Below are 16,701 nucleotides of genomic sequence, written 5' to 3'. Positions count from 1 at the left end.
CCATGATGTTTTTTTTATTTTAGGATTTTATTTTTATGTATAGATAAAATCCTAAAATAAATGTATTTTATGTATAGAAAGTAAAAAAAGAAAAAGAAAAAAAAACAGTTTTTATTAGAAATATAATTTTCTGAATAAAAGTGTTTATTTCTTTAAAAAAAAAAAAAAAACATAATTCTTACTGACCCCAAGCTTTTGAGTGGGAGTGTACACATGCAATGACTCCAAAATCCTGTAAAGGTGCAAATAAACCCAGTCAAGTGGAATCTGACTTTCAGCAGGTTTTAAAAGAGGATGGCTCTGTAAACATGGCATGCTTGGTTCACCATTTAACATGCCACCATCAAGTGAATATTAATCAGTCTTAAAAGGATAATTCACCAAAAAACATTAGACCCCACTAACTTTCATTGAATGGACATAAACAGTTGAAACATTCTTCAAAACATCTGTTGTGTTCTGCAGAAGAAAGAAAGTCATACAGGTTTGGAACGAAATGAAGGTGAGTATATGATGACACAATTTTCATTTTTGGGTGAACTATCCCTTTAACTTACCCAAAATATAGAAATAGCACAAATGCGTGTGCCAAACTACATGAATTTTGCTTGATTTAAGTGAAAGTTTACATTTAATAATATTGTATTTGCCTCCCTGACTGGCCTTTGCCATGTCTAAAAAGAATAAAAGTGGGGGTTGTCCTTTGACCCAGCTATGTTTTAGAGAACAAGGCACTATAAAGTATCTCAAGTGCTCATCCTCAAAAACACACTCATGGCCAGGGGTTCGCAGTTGTCAACTCTGTTAAAACTCTTTGAAGCAATTAGTGCATCGAGTCCAGAATTAAAAACCCTCTCTTCACAAGTATGTTCATGCAAACACTGCAACCTAAAAAAAGTTCACAACAAAGTGCACACGTTGCATTCTAAGCTTTGCCACAAGGGGTGCTATAGTCCATTAGCGTGGTCGTCTTCTGCTGTTAATGTTTATCCCTAGCTAGTGGAAAAACGACACATTTGGTTTAATTTTTTCTTGTAAAAACATTCATTTTCACAGGGGCTGGCCAGCGGGGGGCAGTATGAAGGCGAAACATGCGGATGGAAGCTTGCCATTCCCAACTGAAGCTCTCTGCTTCACTTGTTGTAGGCAGTGGACGAGGGCTTCAAAAATGGGTAGTGGGTAAAGCACTCTGCAGGGCTGCCCGAGTGTGCAGATGACAGCAGGCGTGTATGTATGTGTGTGTGTGTGTATGTGTTTCACTGCAAACGTGTGGCGTTTACCTTCATCTTACTAAGCAGGGTCCTTAAAGCCCTTTTCAGATCAGGGGTCTTCTCCGAGGGCGATACCGCCTGCCACTGAGAAGGAAAGGGCAGACTGAGTGCCAGAACGGCTTCCACACTTGCTGAAGGAGAATGGGGCGGCCAGGGAGCGCAAAGCGCAGAGATATGGGGAGATGACGGGTGAGATAAGGGCGCGGGTGGGTGGTTTGCTAAGGAGACTGTTGGATGTAGTGGAATGGGGCGGCAGGCATAAGGTGGAGTAAGCACTGACAAAGCTAGGTAGAGGGGAACACAGCGCATTTAACTGCTTTGGGAAAAAGACATTTGGAGTGTTCCACCGTTACAGGCCTCATGGGAAGGGATAGGGCCAGCAGTTTTTATAAGGAGGTGTGCAGAAAAATCAAACGGGTTTTAGAACGACATGAGGGTGAATAAATTATCTTTTTTGAGTAGCAATAACAAGTCATCGACAGTCATTTCTGACTTTGTGTTTTCAAATACAAAAGTGGTGTATGAAAGAAAAGAACAAAAACTAACTTTTGTAGACAGTTTTTTCAAGGACATGTTGCCTGAAAACTGTTTGTGCATAATAAGATGTGACTTCACATGCTTAACATTGGAAATTACATGTATTGAAGATTTTAAATTAAATGTACAGTCTTATTTATTGAAAACCATAAACATTACACTATTGTACTCATGCTTTGTCAATTCTCAATTGTCAGTCAATTTAGGTAAAAAAAATGCTATTTTTAATGCATTAAATGGTCAATATACATAAAGATTGTGAAGGCAGGAGAGAGCAATGTAGATGTTAATGGAAAAACTAATAAAATTAAGAAAACTGTCACGACACTGATCATTTTCTCCTCCACCATGGTTAAAGTTTATGGCCCGTCCAGATTATCTCCAAGTTTCCCAGTCGTAAATAAGACTTGTCAATCATGTCCAATTTCAGGTCAGGAAACTCATATTTACAATAATTCCTATAGCATGTGAAGTCAGCATAAGGCTCAAGTTGAATCGTCACGGATGCTATAGCTTGCTGGTCATGTGCTGTGACGTCCCTGCATAGTGCGAATCTGCCATTAATGTGATGAGAGTAATGAAGATACCACAGTCCTGATTCCTCCTACATCATGACTCACCTCTCTATCAAACTGAGAGAGTGGCGCTTCGCCCACATCCATCCCCCCTCCTGACGACAACGAGCTCTCTGAAGGTGATGTCATGGTCTGGCGTTTCGAGCTGTAGCTGCTGCTCGATAGCTCCCTCCTCAGAGCGCTGCCGTTCTGAGAGGACGTCCCTGATGAAGAGGACCAGAGAGAAGTGGGTTGGGTTTGAAATTCATGGAAATTTGAGAAGTATAACAGCAGCCACGCGTGTGTACTTACGCATTCCTAGACCACTGCTTGCGCTCATGGAACGACCAGGTTCGGCTCGGTTTTTGGTGATTGATGGGATGCTGACGGATCCACTGAACCCAGCACGATTGTCCTGAGCACGCACATTCTACAGGTTACACAGAGAAAAACCACACACACACACACACAGAACAGTGACACCAGCATGCAATGAGTGAGACAATCATGAGTTGATGAAAACAAACTATGGGTTTCAATATAATGATCTTTATGATATCATGTTGCTATCAATATAGGGTGCATGAATGACCCATGACACATCAATAAATGTAAAGACAGTGTCACATGATCCTTCAGAAATTGTTTGAATATGCTGATTTGGTGCTCAAGAAACCTTTCTAATTGTATCGTCACCTTTTTTTTTTAGAAAGTTTAAAAGAACAGCATTTATTTGGAATAGAAATCTTTATAAATGTCTTTACTGTTACTTTTGATCAAATGTAATGCATGCTTGCTGAATAGAAGTATGAATAAAAAAAATGACAGTGACTTGATAAATGACCAGAAAACAAAGCAAAATGACCAGAAAACAAAGCAAAACGAGGTTGTAAAAGCATATTCTGACTTCGTACAAGCCAAACTTAATAAACAGCATTTTTGACAATGTTGATTACCACAAAAGCAAAAGCTTATTTTCAAAAATGAATTCTTCTGTTGAGACGTGTACATTATTAGTTACACATAAAATTGGCATATAAAAGGTTAGTGAGCAATTTCAAAAATCAAAAGTCGTATCAACATGCATTGGTACACTAAGTATTTCTCTTTCACTTCCATTGCAAGTGCCTGACTTACAATTGAAGCAATGGTTATCTTTCATTTTATATAGAAAAGGAGTGAAATAAATTGTTGTAGTAATCAACATTATGCCACAAATGCCGTCGATTGAGCTTAACATGTACTAAACCCAGAATATTATTTTAAAAGATGAGCCTCTCACCATTGGCAGATCTCGGAGGATCTGCATTCCATCCCCAGGCCCCATATGAGCCACATGGTTAAAATTAGTAGGATTTGAGATCAGCTTGCTCCTCCTCTCAGGATCTTTCAACATTTCTCTGCAAACACACCAGTTCATATAACAGCCTTACAATGACTATAATGACATTTTGCAAGTTGGAAACGAGTTGGATGTTGAATCTAGACCTAAAGAAAGTAAGCTACAAATGTCATATGAACTTTGTCTCCAACTGTTTCATTAAAAGTGCATTTTCACAGTGGTACATAAATGTGTATGTGTGTCTGAATTTCTTGTCTGTGTGGGTACATTTTTTTGGTCCCCATAAGGAAGTCAGCTTATAAAAAGTATTCTGTGATGGGTAGGGTTAGGGTATAGAATATATTGTTTGTACAGTATAAAAATCATCATGTCTATGGACATGTCTAAAATCCCCATAAAACATGAAAACACAATATGAGTGTGTGTTTGTGTGTGTGAGAATCACCTCCTCTGCAGAAGTCTCTCCTCCTCAGGAATACGGAATGAGAATCGTCTCTTATTGCTCATGTTGCGTACCATCTGCTTCCTGCTGTTATCACACACCTCAGGCACCACCAGTTCGTCCCCCTCTAAACACACACAAATAATGCATTATCAGACATATTATTCAAATCTGAATTATTCATTATTTCAAACGGCACTACTAAAACAAAGGCCGCAACATCAACACCCAACTGAAGATTTTTGTTACGATTTGTGCCTTTGAATTATGGAGTGACTGCTGTTACCTGCAGTCTTGTTTCTGAAGTAGATGAGTCTGACCGTTTCTAAGCCCAGGAGATTCAAAGAGCCATCCATGTTCAACGGCCGGACCTGCACAGACAAAGTGAGATGCTGGGATTATTTAGATGACTCATTCATAGTTTCAGTAAATAATAACAAATAAAAAAATAAAAATCAAGCATTTCTTTTCTTCATTGCAATTATATTTTATATGAATAGATTTTTTTTATTCATTTTTTTCAACATAAACATAATCACAACATTACAAGGTGAATGGTAATGTCTAATTTAACTGCAATATTGTCAAATCTTTTGCTTTTCTGAAGGTATATATATGAACATTTATTAAACGCATGTATTCATTTCACTTTTTGGAAATGTATTAATTTAGAGATGGCAGAACTCAATTGATTACTTACAATTTATTAACTACTGGTTATCTGAGAGAATGTTTAACATTGTATGTACTTGAAATATTTATAAAATATAAATCTACTCAGCATATTTATTTAAAATATTTACAAATATAGAATGTTTTGCCAGGTTCAGCAATGTGCAGAGTTGGCAATTAATTTTTATTAATTAATTTTTTTTTTAACATATCTCCAATGCTCACCAAGGCTGTTTTTATTTGAATTAAAAATACAGTAAAAACAATAATATTGACAACTATTATAATTTAATATTCAAAGATTATAATTATAATATATATTATATTTTAAAATGTAATGTTCTGCTTAATATTTTTGTGGAAACTGTGATATATATATATATATATTTTTTTTTTTTTTCTTCTGATGAATAGAGAGTTCAACAGAACAGCATTTATTTGAAATCAAAAATATTTGTAACAATATAAAAGTCTTTACTGACACTTTTAATACATTTAATGTGGTCTTGCTAAATAAAAGTATTTATCAAAACTATGTTTCGTTCAAGTTATTATTTTGAAAGGTGTTATTTGTGTCAAATGCACCCAGCTGCAACCATTCAGGTGTGCAACCAACGGTTGTTCATTTATTTTAATTTAATATTTAAAACTCTTCTGAAATAGAGCAAACCTTTTTGAGAGGAATGGTCTGAATCCATTCCATAGTGTTCACGTCAAACACATCCACTGCATTTTCACTGTAGACTGACAGGTAGGGGGCGTTGTAGCCTGTGAGATATAAAGCAGCCACAAGGTCAATCCAACCAAACCTTTTCACCACCTCACCGTTTAAGCAGAGGATTAACGTCTCTCTACTCGGTACTCACAGCAGGCGGTGGGCGTCGCGGGCCACATCAGCTCCTGCTGGCGTGAGCGTCTGCCATGTGTGTCCACGTACACTGCAATTTTGCTGAAGCAGAGCAGCATTTCTTTATTGGAGATTTCCACTGCACAAATGGCATCCAGGTTTTCAGCCTTAATAAACGCCAATGTGGGGTCATCTGGATGGAGTAAGCTGGTCGGAGGGGTTTCTCCATGCAAACTGTACCGCATGAAGCCCGCTTGGTAGCCTACACATAATTGCTGGCTGAACAACGCCATCCACTGGATAGTTCCTGGAGCCTGAGATTTAGAAAGGGCTGTTGATGTTGCTGTGTGTGCTAACAAAGACAATCTTTGCGATCTAATGAGTATAAACACTAATTACATCTGAATATAATTGATCAGAAAAAAAGAGGTTTTGAATACTGTACTTGTATGTCCATGAGATGGCAGTGGCGGGATTTGCTCTTGTTAATCTCGAAGCAGGTGATCTGCCGTTTAATGGCGAGGCAGAAGCAGACGCCATTGCGCACCACACCGGACACCAGCGTCTGGCAGTTTTTAGTATCTGCCACCTTAATCTTGTCAATCTCCTTCCCGTCGAGCCCCGCCATGGGGACCAGGCACACTTGTCGGTTCCTGCCCGAGATGACGGCCAGGAGGTGCTCTGTGGGCATCAGTTCTATGTGATGCACTTTCTTAATATCACCCACGCGAACGATTTCTAGCAGAAAGAACAAAAATGTTAAGTGGATGCTTGTCTTGTATCAGTTATTTCAGTTTAAATGTGTATGCGGTTCAACAACGATAGTGGTCTACGGCTAAAAATGCATGAAGTGCCACAAAGCTAAGAAAGAACTGTTAAAACTAACAAGTCAGTAATTTTGATAGTTTACAACCTTAAATAGATTTGTAATCTATGACTGCTCTAACAAATAGATAAAAATACAGGGACGACAACATTATTTTGCTGCTTTTATCCAATGAAAGGTTTACTCAGTCTGTCAAAATGACAGATAATGGTTATTTTTAGTCCAGCCTCTGAGATAAAAATTTCAATCGTGCTCCATTTTAATCTGTCGTTTTCATTTTCCAAAGAATTAAATAAACGTCTAGCATTCCAATGCAATAGACCAATTTTTTCCAGTCAAAATGATGGAGAGCATGTCCAATGTTTTTAACATTTGGAAATTACAGTCATTTCTGAGTAAACTTATTACACTGAAGCGACCTGGTAGCTCATATATCAGCATATCTGGGGTTTGAATCAACAAACTTTCAGTTACCGGTCCAGATTTCTGTCCACTAAACCAGGGGTTCTCAAACATTTTGGTGCCAGGGACCCCTTTCAGGGGAAAAAAAATTCCAAGGACCCCCCTCATATTTATAACAGTTATTGAGCACAAAGTTAATGTGTGAGCGGCAAATGAAATATTTTTGCACAAAATGAATGGTCTCCACCCAGGGTACTATGCAGGAATTTCTAAATAGCCTACTGAGGTAACGAAAGTGATCTTGCTAGGAATCACTTAGTTAGGATCCCTCACTTAGGAATTTTTGATGTTCTTGATCTACACATGTGCATTTTAAGGTGTTTTAAGGCCCCACAATTGGATAACTATAGATTTAGTAGAAGCATGTCAGTCAGTGGCATACATTTTTTTTTTTTTGTCAAGATGTCACGAAACACAATCACATATTCCAATCAGGAATGGCCTTAAAAGAGAAATGTTTCAATAATTAGGCCTATTCTGCACACAAATAAAGCCCATAAGCCTATAAATACAATGATAATGGCATTATGTTTAATAGGTGCGTGCGTTGTTAATTTGAGCTACTGTAATTAGCTAAAAAAAACATACAGTAGGCTATATGTTAAATATATGAATCCATAATGTTAATCTCATGGGCACAGTATGTTTCTATTGACCTGCTTTTTCCTTTTTTAAAGTTGAGCTTGATTAATACTTTGCAAACTGATTGTTTCAGTCGTTTTTTAAAACTTTTATCTAAAACAGCTGTTTAGTTTATGTTAATTTAAGGCCTACATCTTATCTCGCACTTTATGACCGTTGACTGAAACGTCGTGCGGGGAACTTTGAGTTCACTCCGACTCAAACATTTTGACATTGACGAGCTATCGTTGTTAGTCTGCTGAAGCACCTCAGACGAGAAGGTCAGTATCATCGCGATGTGCATCCTTGCAACCTCAGTTGTGGGTACGGCCCTGTCACTATGCACTTTTATTTTGATAATGATCAGACTTCTAATGTCAAATCTACAGTAGCAGTGCTAGAACTGACTATTGTGCGCGCACGCGAGACGCCGGCGCGCAATTACATGGGAATTTTTCCTCAGCAGTGGAAACAGGAATACTCTTATTTATGGTCATAGATAAGACAAGAGTGCATCATCCGAAACGGTAAAGTGTCCATTTTTTATTTGTGTATAGGCTACATTATAAATGACTACAAAATGTCATGCCTTTTAAAAATACAGAAAAGAACCGGATGCGGGTTCATGCCGTCTCTCTGTCTCCTTTCTGGCGCACGTCCCGCAAAATCAACAGCAGCGAATCTACTTGACGCAAAGACATAGATTATCTATCTATAGAAAACTTTAAGTGTCTACTTTGTATTGTTTTATGTTAAATGCTTTATATAAGTTACTTAGGAATAAACAGCATGTTTTCAGATGATAAAGAAAACATGACTCATAGCATGGAAAAAAACGTTAGGTTGTAAATTATTTCGCGGACCCCCTGGCTTTAGCTTGCGGACCCCACTTTGAGAACCACTGCACTAAACCACACAACCAAGTTTAATAGACAACGAAGTAGTAAAAGGAATAAAGATTGAAGTTTTACCATCTTTGGTGACGTGGATGACGAACAGGCCCTCCTCATTCCCCAAAGCAACCCTCTCATGATCTGGACATAATCAAACATTTTTGGTTAAACACTAGATAAGGGAAATACAATTTGTTCTTTAACACTGTGTAGATCTGACAAGATTTTTGTTAGTCTCTGTACCTATAATAGCAGCAGTTTGGGTGGTTTTGATGAGAGGAAGCGTGCTGTCGTAGGCTTCTTTAGGCACGTAGACGAAACGCTCCTTCAGCTTGTTTTTCCTCAGGATGCGTTGCAGCTCGTTCAGAGCGCACACCCACTTCGACCTCTCTTGCTCGTTGTCGGCCAGGATCAGGATGCACGTCTTCTGACTGGGGGAGGCGGACAGCTGAGATGCTGTTACCTGTGGAATGAATGGATAGCACTGCATATAAGGCAATTCAAAACTAAACTGCATAAGGCTATAGTGAGTTCAGTCATGATTATGTAATAATCTCCTGGTTGCTATTATTAAGAAAATCACAGTTATTGTGTGTGATGGTGATCCGTGATGAATGATGAAAGTGAAGAATTTAGCACAGAAATAAATCACTATTCTGCCCTAAAAAGGGACAACATAGTGAATACATTAACACTTGAACTGAGAAAAACGTCAGTCTGTCACAATAGATCTGATTTTTGCTAGAACTCAAAATAAATACTTTATTTTGCTTTTCTAAGTCAAGTCAAGTATAGTTATAAAGCGCTTTTCACAATATAGATTGCATCAAAGCAGCTTCACGGTATCAATCATAACAACAATTATGAAAACTAGAAGAAATTGTTGCGCTAAACTGACAAAAAATTATTTTTTCTTCAGGTGCGTATAGCCAGAAGGGAAATAAAATTCAAATTACTTTTCTCAAGGTAGACTATCCACTAAAAAAACAAACAAAAAAAATTTGATTAATACTTTTATTTAGCTAGGATTTATTTAATTGATGGCAATAAAGACAAATAGAATGTTACAAAAGATTTCTATTTTGAATTAAATAGAAATAAAGTGCATCATGTATTTAAAGTGCATGTATTTAATAAAGTGCTCTTACCCTAAAAATACAGGGGATATCCTTCTTGTTAGCATGAATGACATCAGACTCCAGAACCGAGCTGGCAGAAAACTCTTCATCCCTGCTCAGGATAGAGTCAAGCGCAATATATTGAAATATTTCGTGACATATTTGACTTCAATATTTGAGCATCACATTTGAACGAACACCTCGCTCACCTCATGTCGATGACCTGGTTAACTATGACACCAGGCTGGGCACCTTTCCCTTCTCCAAGCTCATACAGGAAGAGTTTGAAGTCACAAACCACTGCCCAGACCCTCTGCCAACCCCTTTTCACCCCTGTGGGCTTTGGCACCTGGAGAAGACAGTCAAATCTTCATTTCAAGGCAGCCAAAACAAATTGTGGCTAATAGTGTACAGACAAATGAACAACAATAGGAAAGGTAGTAGGCAATGTGTCTAATATATGAAGAGCAGAACAAATCTTACCCTAAGATGTCCCTCATATGCAGTCCCAATGCCCCTCTGAGCATCAATTCCCAATTTGCCCTTTGTTTGGTCAGGTGCGACGGGACACACAGAGGGGGCTTTATCCGCACAGGTGACGTGACAGGAGAAGTTGCAGACTATAAGGAGAGATTGAAGACACAGGTACTGAGTATTACAGAGCATTTTGTCAATAAGGCATCCTGAGATTGGGGCATATTTAATAAACCAATGTGAAAGGAGAGGTTCACCCTTATTTTATTCCAAACTGGAATGACTTTATTTCTTCAGTGGAACACAAAAGAGAAATTTTTTTAAAGGATTATACTGGTTATCCTTATGTGCTCCTCTGAAGAAATAAAGTTGGAAAAATAAAATAATCTCGGGAAAAAAAAGTCATATTCACTGTTGTCATATTCACATATCACACCCAGCTTTCATTTTTCTTATGTTGTCCTCACCTTCACAGGCGCAGCCCTGACGGATAAGTCCCACCATGAGAGAGGTGCACTGATTACATTTGGTGGGAACGCTGAAGGACTTCACAATAAACTGGTGAGCCTTGGGCTGTGGAGCAGAGAACATCAGCAATGTAATTAATCCATTTCCATAGATGTCCCAATTGAAATAGACAAATGTTTAATAGGAGTGTTGGACAAAATTTCTATAGCGCAGTAAAAGTATATATTACAATAGAATTGTTTTTGCATTCATAAAAAAAAAATATTTGCAGCAAAAAATGTTTTGGGGGGATAATCTGCTAATATTAATACTTAAAGAAGTTCTGCAACACTTATGTTTAGCACAGTACAATCATTAAAGCAGAAAAAATATTTTGCAAGACATTAATATGAAATTAGATATTAATACTTTGTAATGCATTACATTAAGATTTTCATTTCAAATAGGTGCCGTTCTTTTTTTTTTTACTTTCTTTCATCAAAGAATCCTAAAAACAACGTATTGTGTTTTGCACTAAAATATTAAGTAGCAGAACTATTTTCAACATTGATAATAATGTTTCTTGCGCACCAAATGAGCAAATATGGATGATTTCTGAAGGATTATGTGAAGCTTAAGTCGCTGAAAATTCAGCTTTGCCATAACAGGAATATATATATATATATATATATATATATATATATATTAGGGCTGTGCAAAAATTAATTGCGATTAATCGCATCCAAAATAAAAGACTGTTTACATAATATTTTTGTGTGTGCTGTATATAATTATTTTGTATATATAAATACACACACATGCATGTATATATTTAAGAAAATGTGTTATTCATAAATAAAATATTTATATTTATATAATATAGATTATGTATTTATAAATATATACAGAATTTAAGCGCAAATAATTCTTAAATATATACATGCATGCATAGGTATTTATATATACAAAATAATTATATACAGCACACGCAAGTATATTATGTAAACACAGACTTTTATTTTGGATGCGATTAATCGCAATTAACTATTGCACAGCCCTAATATATATATATATATATATATATATATATATATATATGTGGGGTTTTTTTTAACAGTAGTGTAATCTATAGAGGTTGTCACATTGTACAGATTACGTAAATAGTCAGATATTGGCATAACACAGATATTGTGGCCTAAATCCCTAAATGTTACCTTAGGTGATGAGTGTCCCAAGCTTCCATAGCCTGATCTGCCTGTTGGAGTCTGAAGACCACGTGACGTGTGGTCAATCAACTATGAGAAGGATACATTATCATAGTGCATTTTATTATATAAACAAAAGTCATGATAAGAATTAAAGTGATGAGTAAAAATACTGTCATCATTTACTACTGTCGTTCCAAACCTGTATGACTTTCTTCTGTGCAACACAAAAGCTTAAGCATTAAATGCCGGATACAGACTGGATCACTTTATTTATGGAAAAGATTGGCCAGTACATCTGCTTTTGTGCTTCACAGAAAAAAAAAATAGCATATTGGTTTGGAATGACATGAGAGTGAGTAAATCCTAACAGGATTTTCATAATTGATACCTCAATAGGTTCCATGTCACTGGCGGTGGACGGGGACCGTGAGCGTGATATGCGGCGAGACCTTGAGTCTTCATCTCTTGATGGAGTGTTGGAGGGAGTGAAATCTGCTGAGTCAAGCTAAGAAGCAAAAAGATGATAATTATCTTTACTAAAGTTGTCATACGGCACAGACTGCGACATCAGAAGAACATGCCACCATGCAGTGCGAAACACTCAAAGCGATATATTAAGCCCATAAAGCTTATCATGACAATAACACTTTTACTGGAGTTACACCCTCTAAGCAGAACAAAGCGTGTGCACCCAGGCTCAAAACCAAAGAGTAAAGGGACAATATTTCCACTACACAGAGACCACACACCAACTATATATGCAAGACAGAATGAAGGGCAGAAACACATGAAACTACATGGAAACCATAGCCACACTTTATGAGGGTCTTACATTAAAGTGATCTTTAAAAGATTAGTTCACTCAAATTTAAATTCTTTCATCATTTACTCAGCATCATGTCTTTGCAAACCTGTTTAACTCTTCATCAAGCAATTACACTACTACTCAAAAGTTAAAGGCTGGTAAGATTTGTTAATGAAGTCTCTTTATTTGATCAAAAATACAGTAAAACCGTAAAATTGTGAAATATTATTACAATTTAAAGTAAAGTTTTGTTTTATAATACATTTTAAAATATAATTTATCCTGTGATGATTAAGCTGAATTTTCAGCATTCATCTGGTCTTCAATGTTACAAGATCCTTCAGAAATCATTCTAATATTATCATCAAAGTTAAAAACACCTATGCTGCTTAAAATTTGTGGAAACTTTGATGAATAGAAAGATCAAAAGAACAGAATTTATTTTACATAAAAACATTTTCTTACCATACTAAATGTCTTTACTGTCAGTTTAGATCCATTTCAAATTCAATGCATCCTTGCTGAATAAAAATATCTTACCGACCCCAAACACTTGAATGGTAGAGTACTTCCCCTTTTCCTCATATACAAAACTATCCTATAGCTTTTTATAGTTTGACAGTGAGTCTTTGTATGAAAAAGAGGAGAGTACAAACTCTTACTAACTTCTGTGAACCAAAGAAGAAAGTAAGCATCATCTTGAGGGAGAGTAAATTATGAGAAAATGTTCATTTTTAAGTAGGCAAACTTATTTTTATCTTTTATACGTGAGCAAAAGATCAAATTATATTGAGCCACGTAAATGAATTCTATATCCCGCCATTTAAAAGGGCTTCTGAAATGTACTATAAAAGCACATGGTATGGAAAATAAACCACCAAGTTTAATTAACCAACCCAGACAAAAAAAAGAGTTTCTCTAAAGTATATTCATATGGTATATATATATATACATTTGGATAGATAAAAGGAAGTTTCCAAAACACATTTCAGATGCATTTAAGGTCTCATGCAATACAGATATCACCACAATCAGCTGCCACCAATGCAGTTTGCAAAACAAGCCATCACAACCACAGGACAAAAACAATACGACAGGGGGATTTTTACTGTGACGCAGGACAAAAGTGGGTCTTACACGTCTGGTTTTGCTTCCGAGACCAAAAGAGGGTGACCGCTTCATATGGAGAGAGAGAGAGAAAAGATGAGAAGAGAGTCAAACTTCATGTGCAATGTCAGCTGGATAGGATAAAGGCCTGGGTGGAAAACGGAGGGAAGGGAATGAGGGCATGTAAGAACACGTCTAATCTGGTGGATGGATTTCTGAGTATAGTTTACATGCACAAAGAAATCACTTCACATTAAAGAACTCCAAGGAGTCACTACCAAAGAGACTGAGGTGGATGTAGGATCAGACAAGAAAAACAACATCAGTAGAATGTAAAAACAGTTCAATACTGAATTCAATCCAGAAAAGTCTCAATAAAAAGGATTTGTAGTAGTGAAAAAAATTACTTTATTTCCCAATTTGTCTGAACTGTATATTTTTATGCTTTTTGAGTATTGTGCTAGCTAATGTCAAACTCAATTAGAATCAATTGCGAGTTTTCTGTTGTTTTCTGATATTGTTCCTGTAGGAGTTTCATAACGGGAGTAGGGCTTTTGTTTGTCTGCTTTTAAATGTGTAAAATGAATAATTAAAAAAAAAAAGACATTGATTGCACTATAACATGGCTGAAGGAGAACTTACATCTTCCCAAAATTCAACTAAAGAAGATGAAGAGGAAGAAAATGAGTCCTGATTGGCAACCGAATGAAACAAAAAACAAAAACAATAACCATACACATTATGACAGGAGAAAAAACTGAAAATAATAAAACAGATCAAGAGGTTTTAGAAGAATACAGAAATCAAACATGAAAAAAAAACTGAAGAAAAGTGATGCAAATGATTTCTTTGGAAACCATAGCGACCTTCTATGCAGATGTTCTCATGAACAACACCTGGGATCTCAAACTTACATCAAACTGATCCAGAGCAGAAGTGGGCGCATTGAGGAATGCCAAGAAGGAATTCTGTGAATCCTGATGCTTCACACCTACAAATGAGAGAATCTTATTTAAAGATCTATATAAATTTCACAAAGCCAGATCTGTTGTTAGCATGTGACACTGTGAAAAGCAATGCTGCACTGATCATGTGGATATTTGAATGTTATCTAAATTCATTTCTGTTAATTGAAATAAGACAGATATAGAATAAAATAAAGAAAAAATTAAACAAAAATAAAATGTTTGAATGGCAACTAACAAACAAATAAGTTGAAGTACAAAAACAAAATTACTAGGGCTGTCAAACGATTAATCGCATCCAAAATAAATGTTTGTGTTTAAATAAAATATGTGTTTACATAAAATATGTGTTTACATAAAATATGTGGGTGCACTGTGTATAATTATTGTATATATATATATACAGTATATATACACACATCCTTTTATATATTTAAGAAATACTGTATATAGATGTATATATAATTTATATTATATATAAATATAAATATTTTATATATAAACAATATTTTTTTCTTAAATATACATGCGTGTGTGTATTTATATATATATATATATATATATATATATACACAAAATAATTATACACAGTGCACCCACATATATTATGTAAACACAAACTTTTATTTTGGATGCGATTAATCACGATTAATCGTTTGACAGCCCTAAAAATTACTCAAACTAAACTGCAATAAAAATGAATTAATGCTATATAAAAACAAAACAAAAAACGAATAAATTACAAAATAAAACAGAAAATATGTGACCCTGGATCACAAAACCAGTCACAAGTAGCACAGGTATATTTGTGGCAATAGCCAACAATACATCGTATGGTTAAACATTTTTATTTTATGCCAAAAATCATTAGAATAATATAAGTAAAGATCATGTTTAATGAAGATATTTAGAAAATTTCCTACTGTAAATATATAAAACATTTATTTTTTGAGAGTTTTTTTTTTTTGCACCCTCAGATTCCAGATTTTCAAATAGTTTAATAGGACCAAATATTGTCCTATCCTAACAAACCATTAATCAATGGAAAGCTGATGTATACATCTCAGTTTGTGATGTGGTCCAGGGTCACATATGTAAATAACACAGATTGTTACCTCTTCTCAGCCTCAGCTCCTCTGTCTCCTTCCTCAGCCTCTCAATTTCCACCAGCAGCTCCTGGTTTCTACTATCGGATTCTTGCAACTTACTGTGAGACAAAAATAACAGACCGAAAACTGTCACTCTATTTAAATTCACCTCATTCGAGAAGAGAGTGTGAACAAAATAAACTAAGCCTAGTCACCAAATAAAAATTAAAAACCAAAGAGAATATCAAAACTATTCACATAAAGGGTGAAACAAATATTGTTTCTATTGAACTGAAAAAACAAAACCAACATTAGACTTTAAATCAAATCAGCAAACAATCTCTGTGGTTTCAGTATAAGACAAACTATGTTGATATGTGTGGCCTCACCATTCCGTGGCAATGTTGGATGCTTTGACTTTGTTAAGCTCGTCCTGGATGGACTGTTTGGCTCTGATCTCGGCATCCAGTGCAGACTGCAGTTCCAGACGCGCAGACATGTCTAGCTTAGCAAAGCGCCTCATCTTCCACGGCATGTCCTGACAAAGCGAGAGAGACCCACCACATCAGAAGAGCAGGAATAGAAGGATATGCGTTTCATCCTTATCTGATGTGTGCACGTGTCTCACCGTTCCTCTAGCTCCCAAGCTGGTGTTCCTGAGCCCTTCAAGCTCCTCTGTCATTTTTGTGGCCAGAGCTTGGAGGTAACCTCGAGCATCCTTCTCGTCGCTCACCCTGCACAGATAAGCTTATTTCAGCTTAACCTCAAAATTAAAGGTGCTCTAAGCAATGTTGGGTGAAATTTCTTGTTGACGTTCGAAGTATTGTCAAAAAAACGGAGGATAGCTCAACTCTCCCTCCTCCCGTTCTCTCCCCCTGCCTTCCGTTGCTTGCGCACTAACCCCCAAATCATTCTTGTCGATTATTGGCTGGAACACTGCTTGTTATGTTTCGCGGTCAAGGTTGGCCCGGTTTTTGTTTGCCGTTTGTGGAGCCTAAGCTGTCTACACAAAGAGAGCGCAT

The 16,701-nt window shown here is 36.4% G+C and overlaps 1 protein-coding gene across 5 annotated transcripts in view; it reads right to left on the bottom strand.

Annotated features, from left to right (window-relative positions):
• The window catches only part of cdc42bpab (CDC42 binding protein kinase alpha (DMPK-like) b), a 56,083-nt gene that overhangs the window by 3,804 nt on the left and 35,578 nt on the right, over positions 1–16,701 (bottom strand). For 2 of the 5 annotated variants that reach the window (XM_039692242.2, XM_089118773.1), the window contains 22 exons: positions 16,308–16,413; positions 16,069–16,217; positions 15,707–15,798; positions 14,541–14,617; positions 13,657–13,695; positions 12,103–12,219; positions 11,721–11,801; positions 10,527–10,632; positions 10,069–10,205; positions 9,795–9,934; positions 9,616–9,697; positions 8,711–8,930; positions 8,546–8,608; positions 6,111–6,403; positions 5,685–5,979; positions 5,489–5,586; positions 4,433–4,517; positions 4,150–4,273; positions 3,645–3,762; positions 2,675–2,792; positions 2,429–2,586; positions 1,281–1,355 (listed from right to left, as the gene is read on the bottom strand). In XM_039692242.2, the coding sequence (XP_039548176.2) occupies positions 1,281–1,355; positions 2,429–2,586; positions 2,675–2,792; positions 3,645–3,762; positions 4,150–4,273; positions 4,433–4,517; positions 5,489–5,586; positions 5,685–5,979; positions 6,111–6,403; positions 8,546–8,608; positions 8,711–8,930; positions 9,616–9,697; positions 9,795–9,934; positions 10,069–10,205; positions 10,527–10,632; positions 11,721–11,801; positions 12,103–12,219; positions 13,657–13,695; positions 14,541–14,617; positions 15,707–15,798; positions 16,069–16,217; positions 16,308–16,413 (2,773 nt within the window). The remainder of the gene's footprint in view (positions 1–1,280; positions 1,356–2,428; positions 2,587–2,674; positions 2,793–3,644; positions 3,763–4,149; positions 4,274–4,432; positions 4,518–5,488; positions 5,587–5,684; positions 5,980–6,110; positions 6,404–8,545; positions 8,609–8,710; positions 8,931–9,615; positions 9,698–9,794; positions 9,935–10,068; positions 10,206–10,526; positions 10,633–11,720; positions 11,802–12,102; positions 12,220–13,656; positions 13,696–14,540; positions 14,618–15,706; positions 15,799–16,068; positions 16,218–16,307; positions 16,414–16,701) is intronic. The other 3 variants (XM_039692243.2, XM_039692244.2, XM_039692245.2) reach the window with 3 other exon arrangements.

This window comes from Pimephales promelas, chromosome 13 (assembly GCF_988280905.1).
Source record: "Pimephales promelas chromosome 13, fPimPro1.hap1.1, whole genome shotgun sequence".
NCBI lineage: Eukaryota > Metazoa > Chordata > Actinopteri > Cypriniformes > Leuciscidae > Pimephales > Pimephales promelas.
The sequence above is the reverse complement of the archived record's forward strand: the minus strand, read 5'-3'. Positions and strand labels throughout refer to the sequence as shown.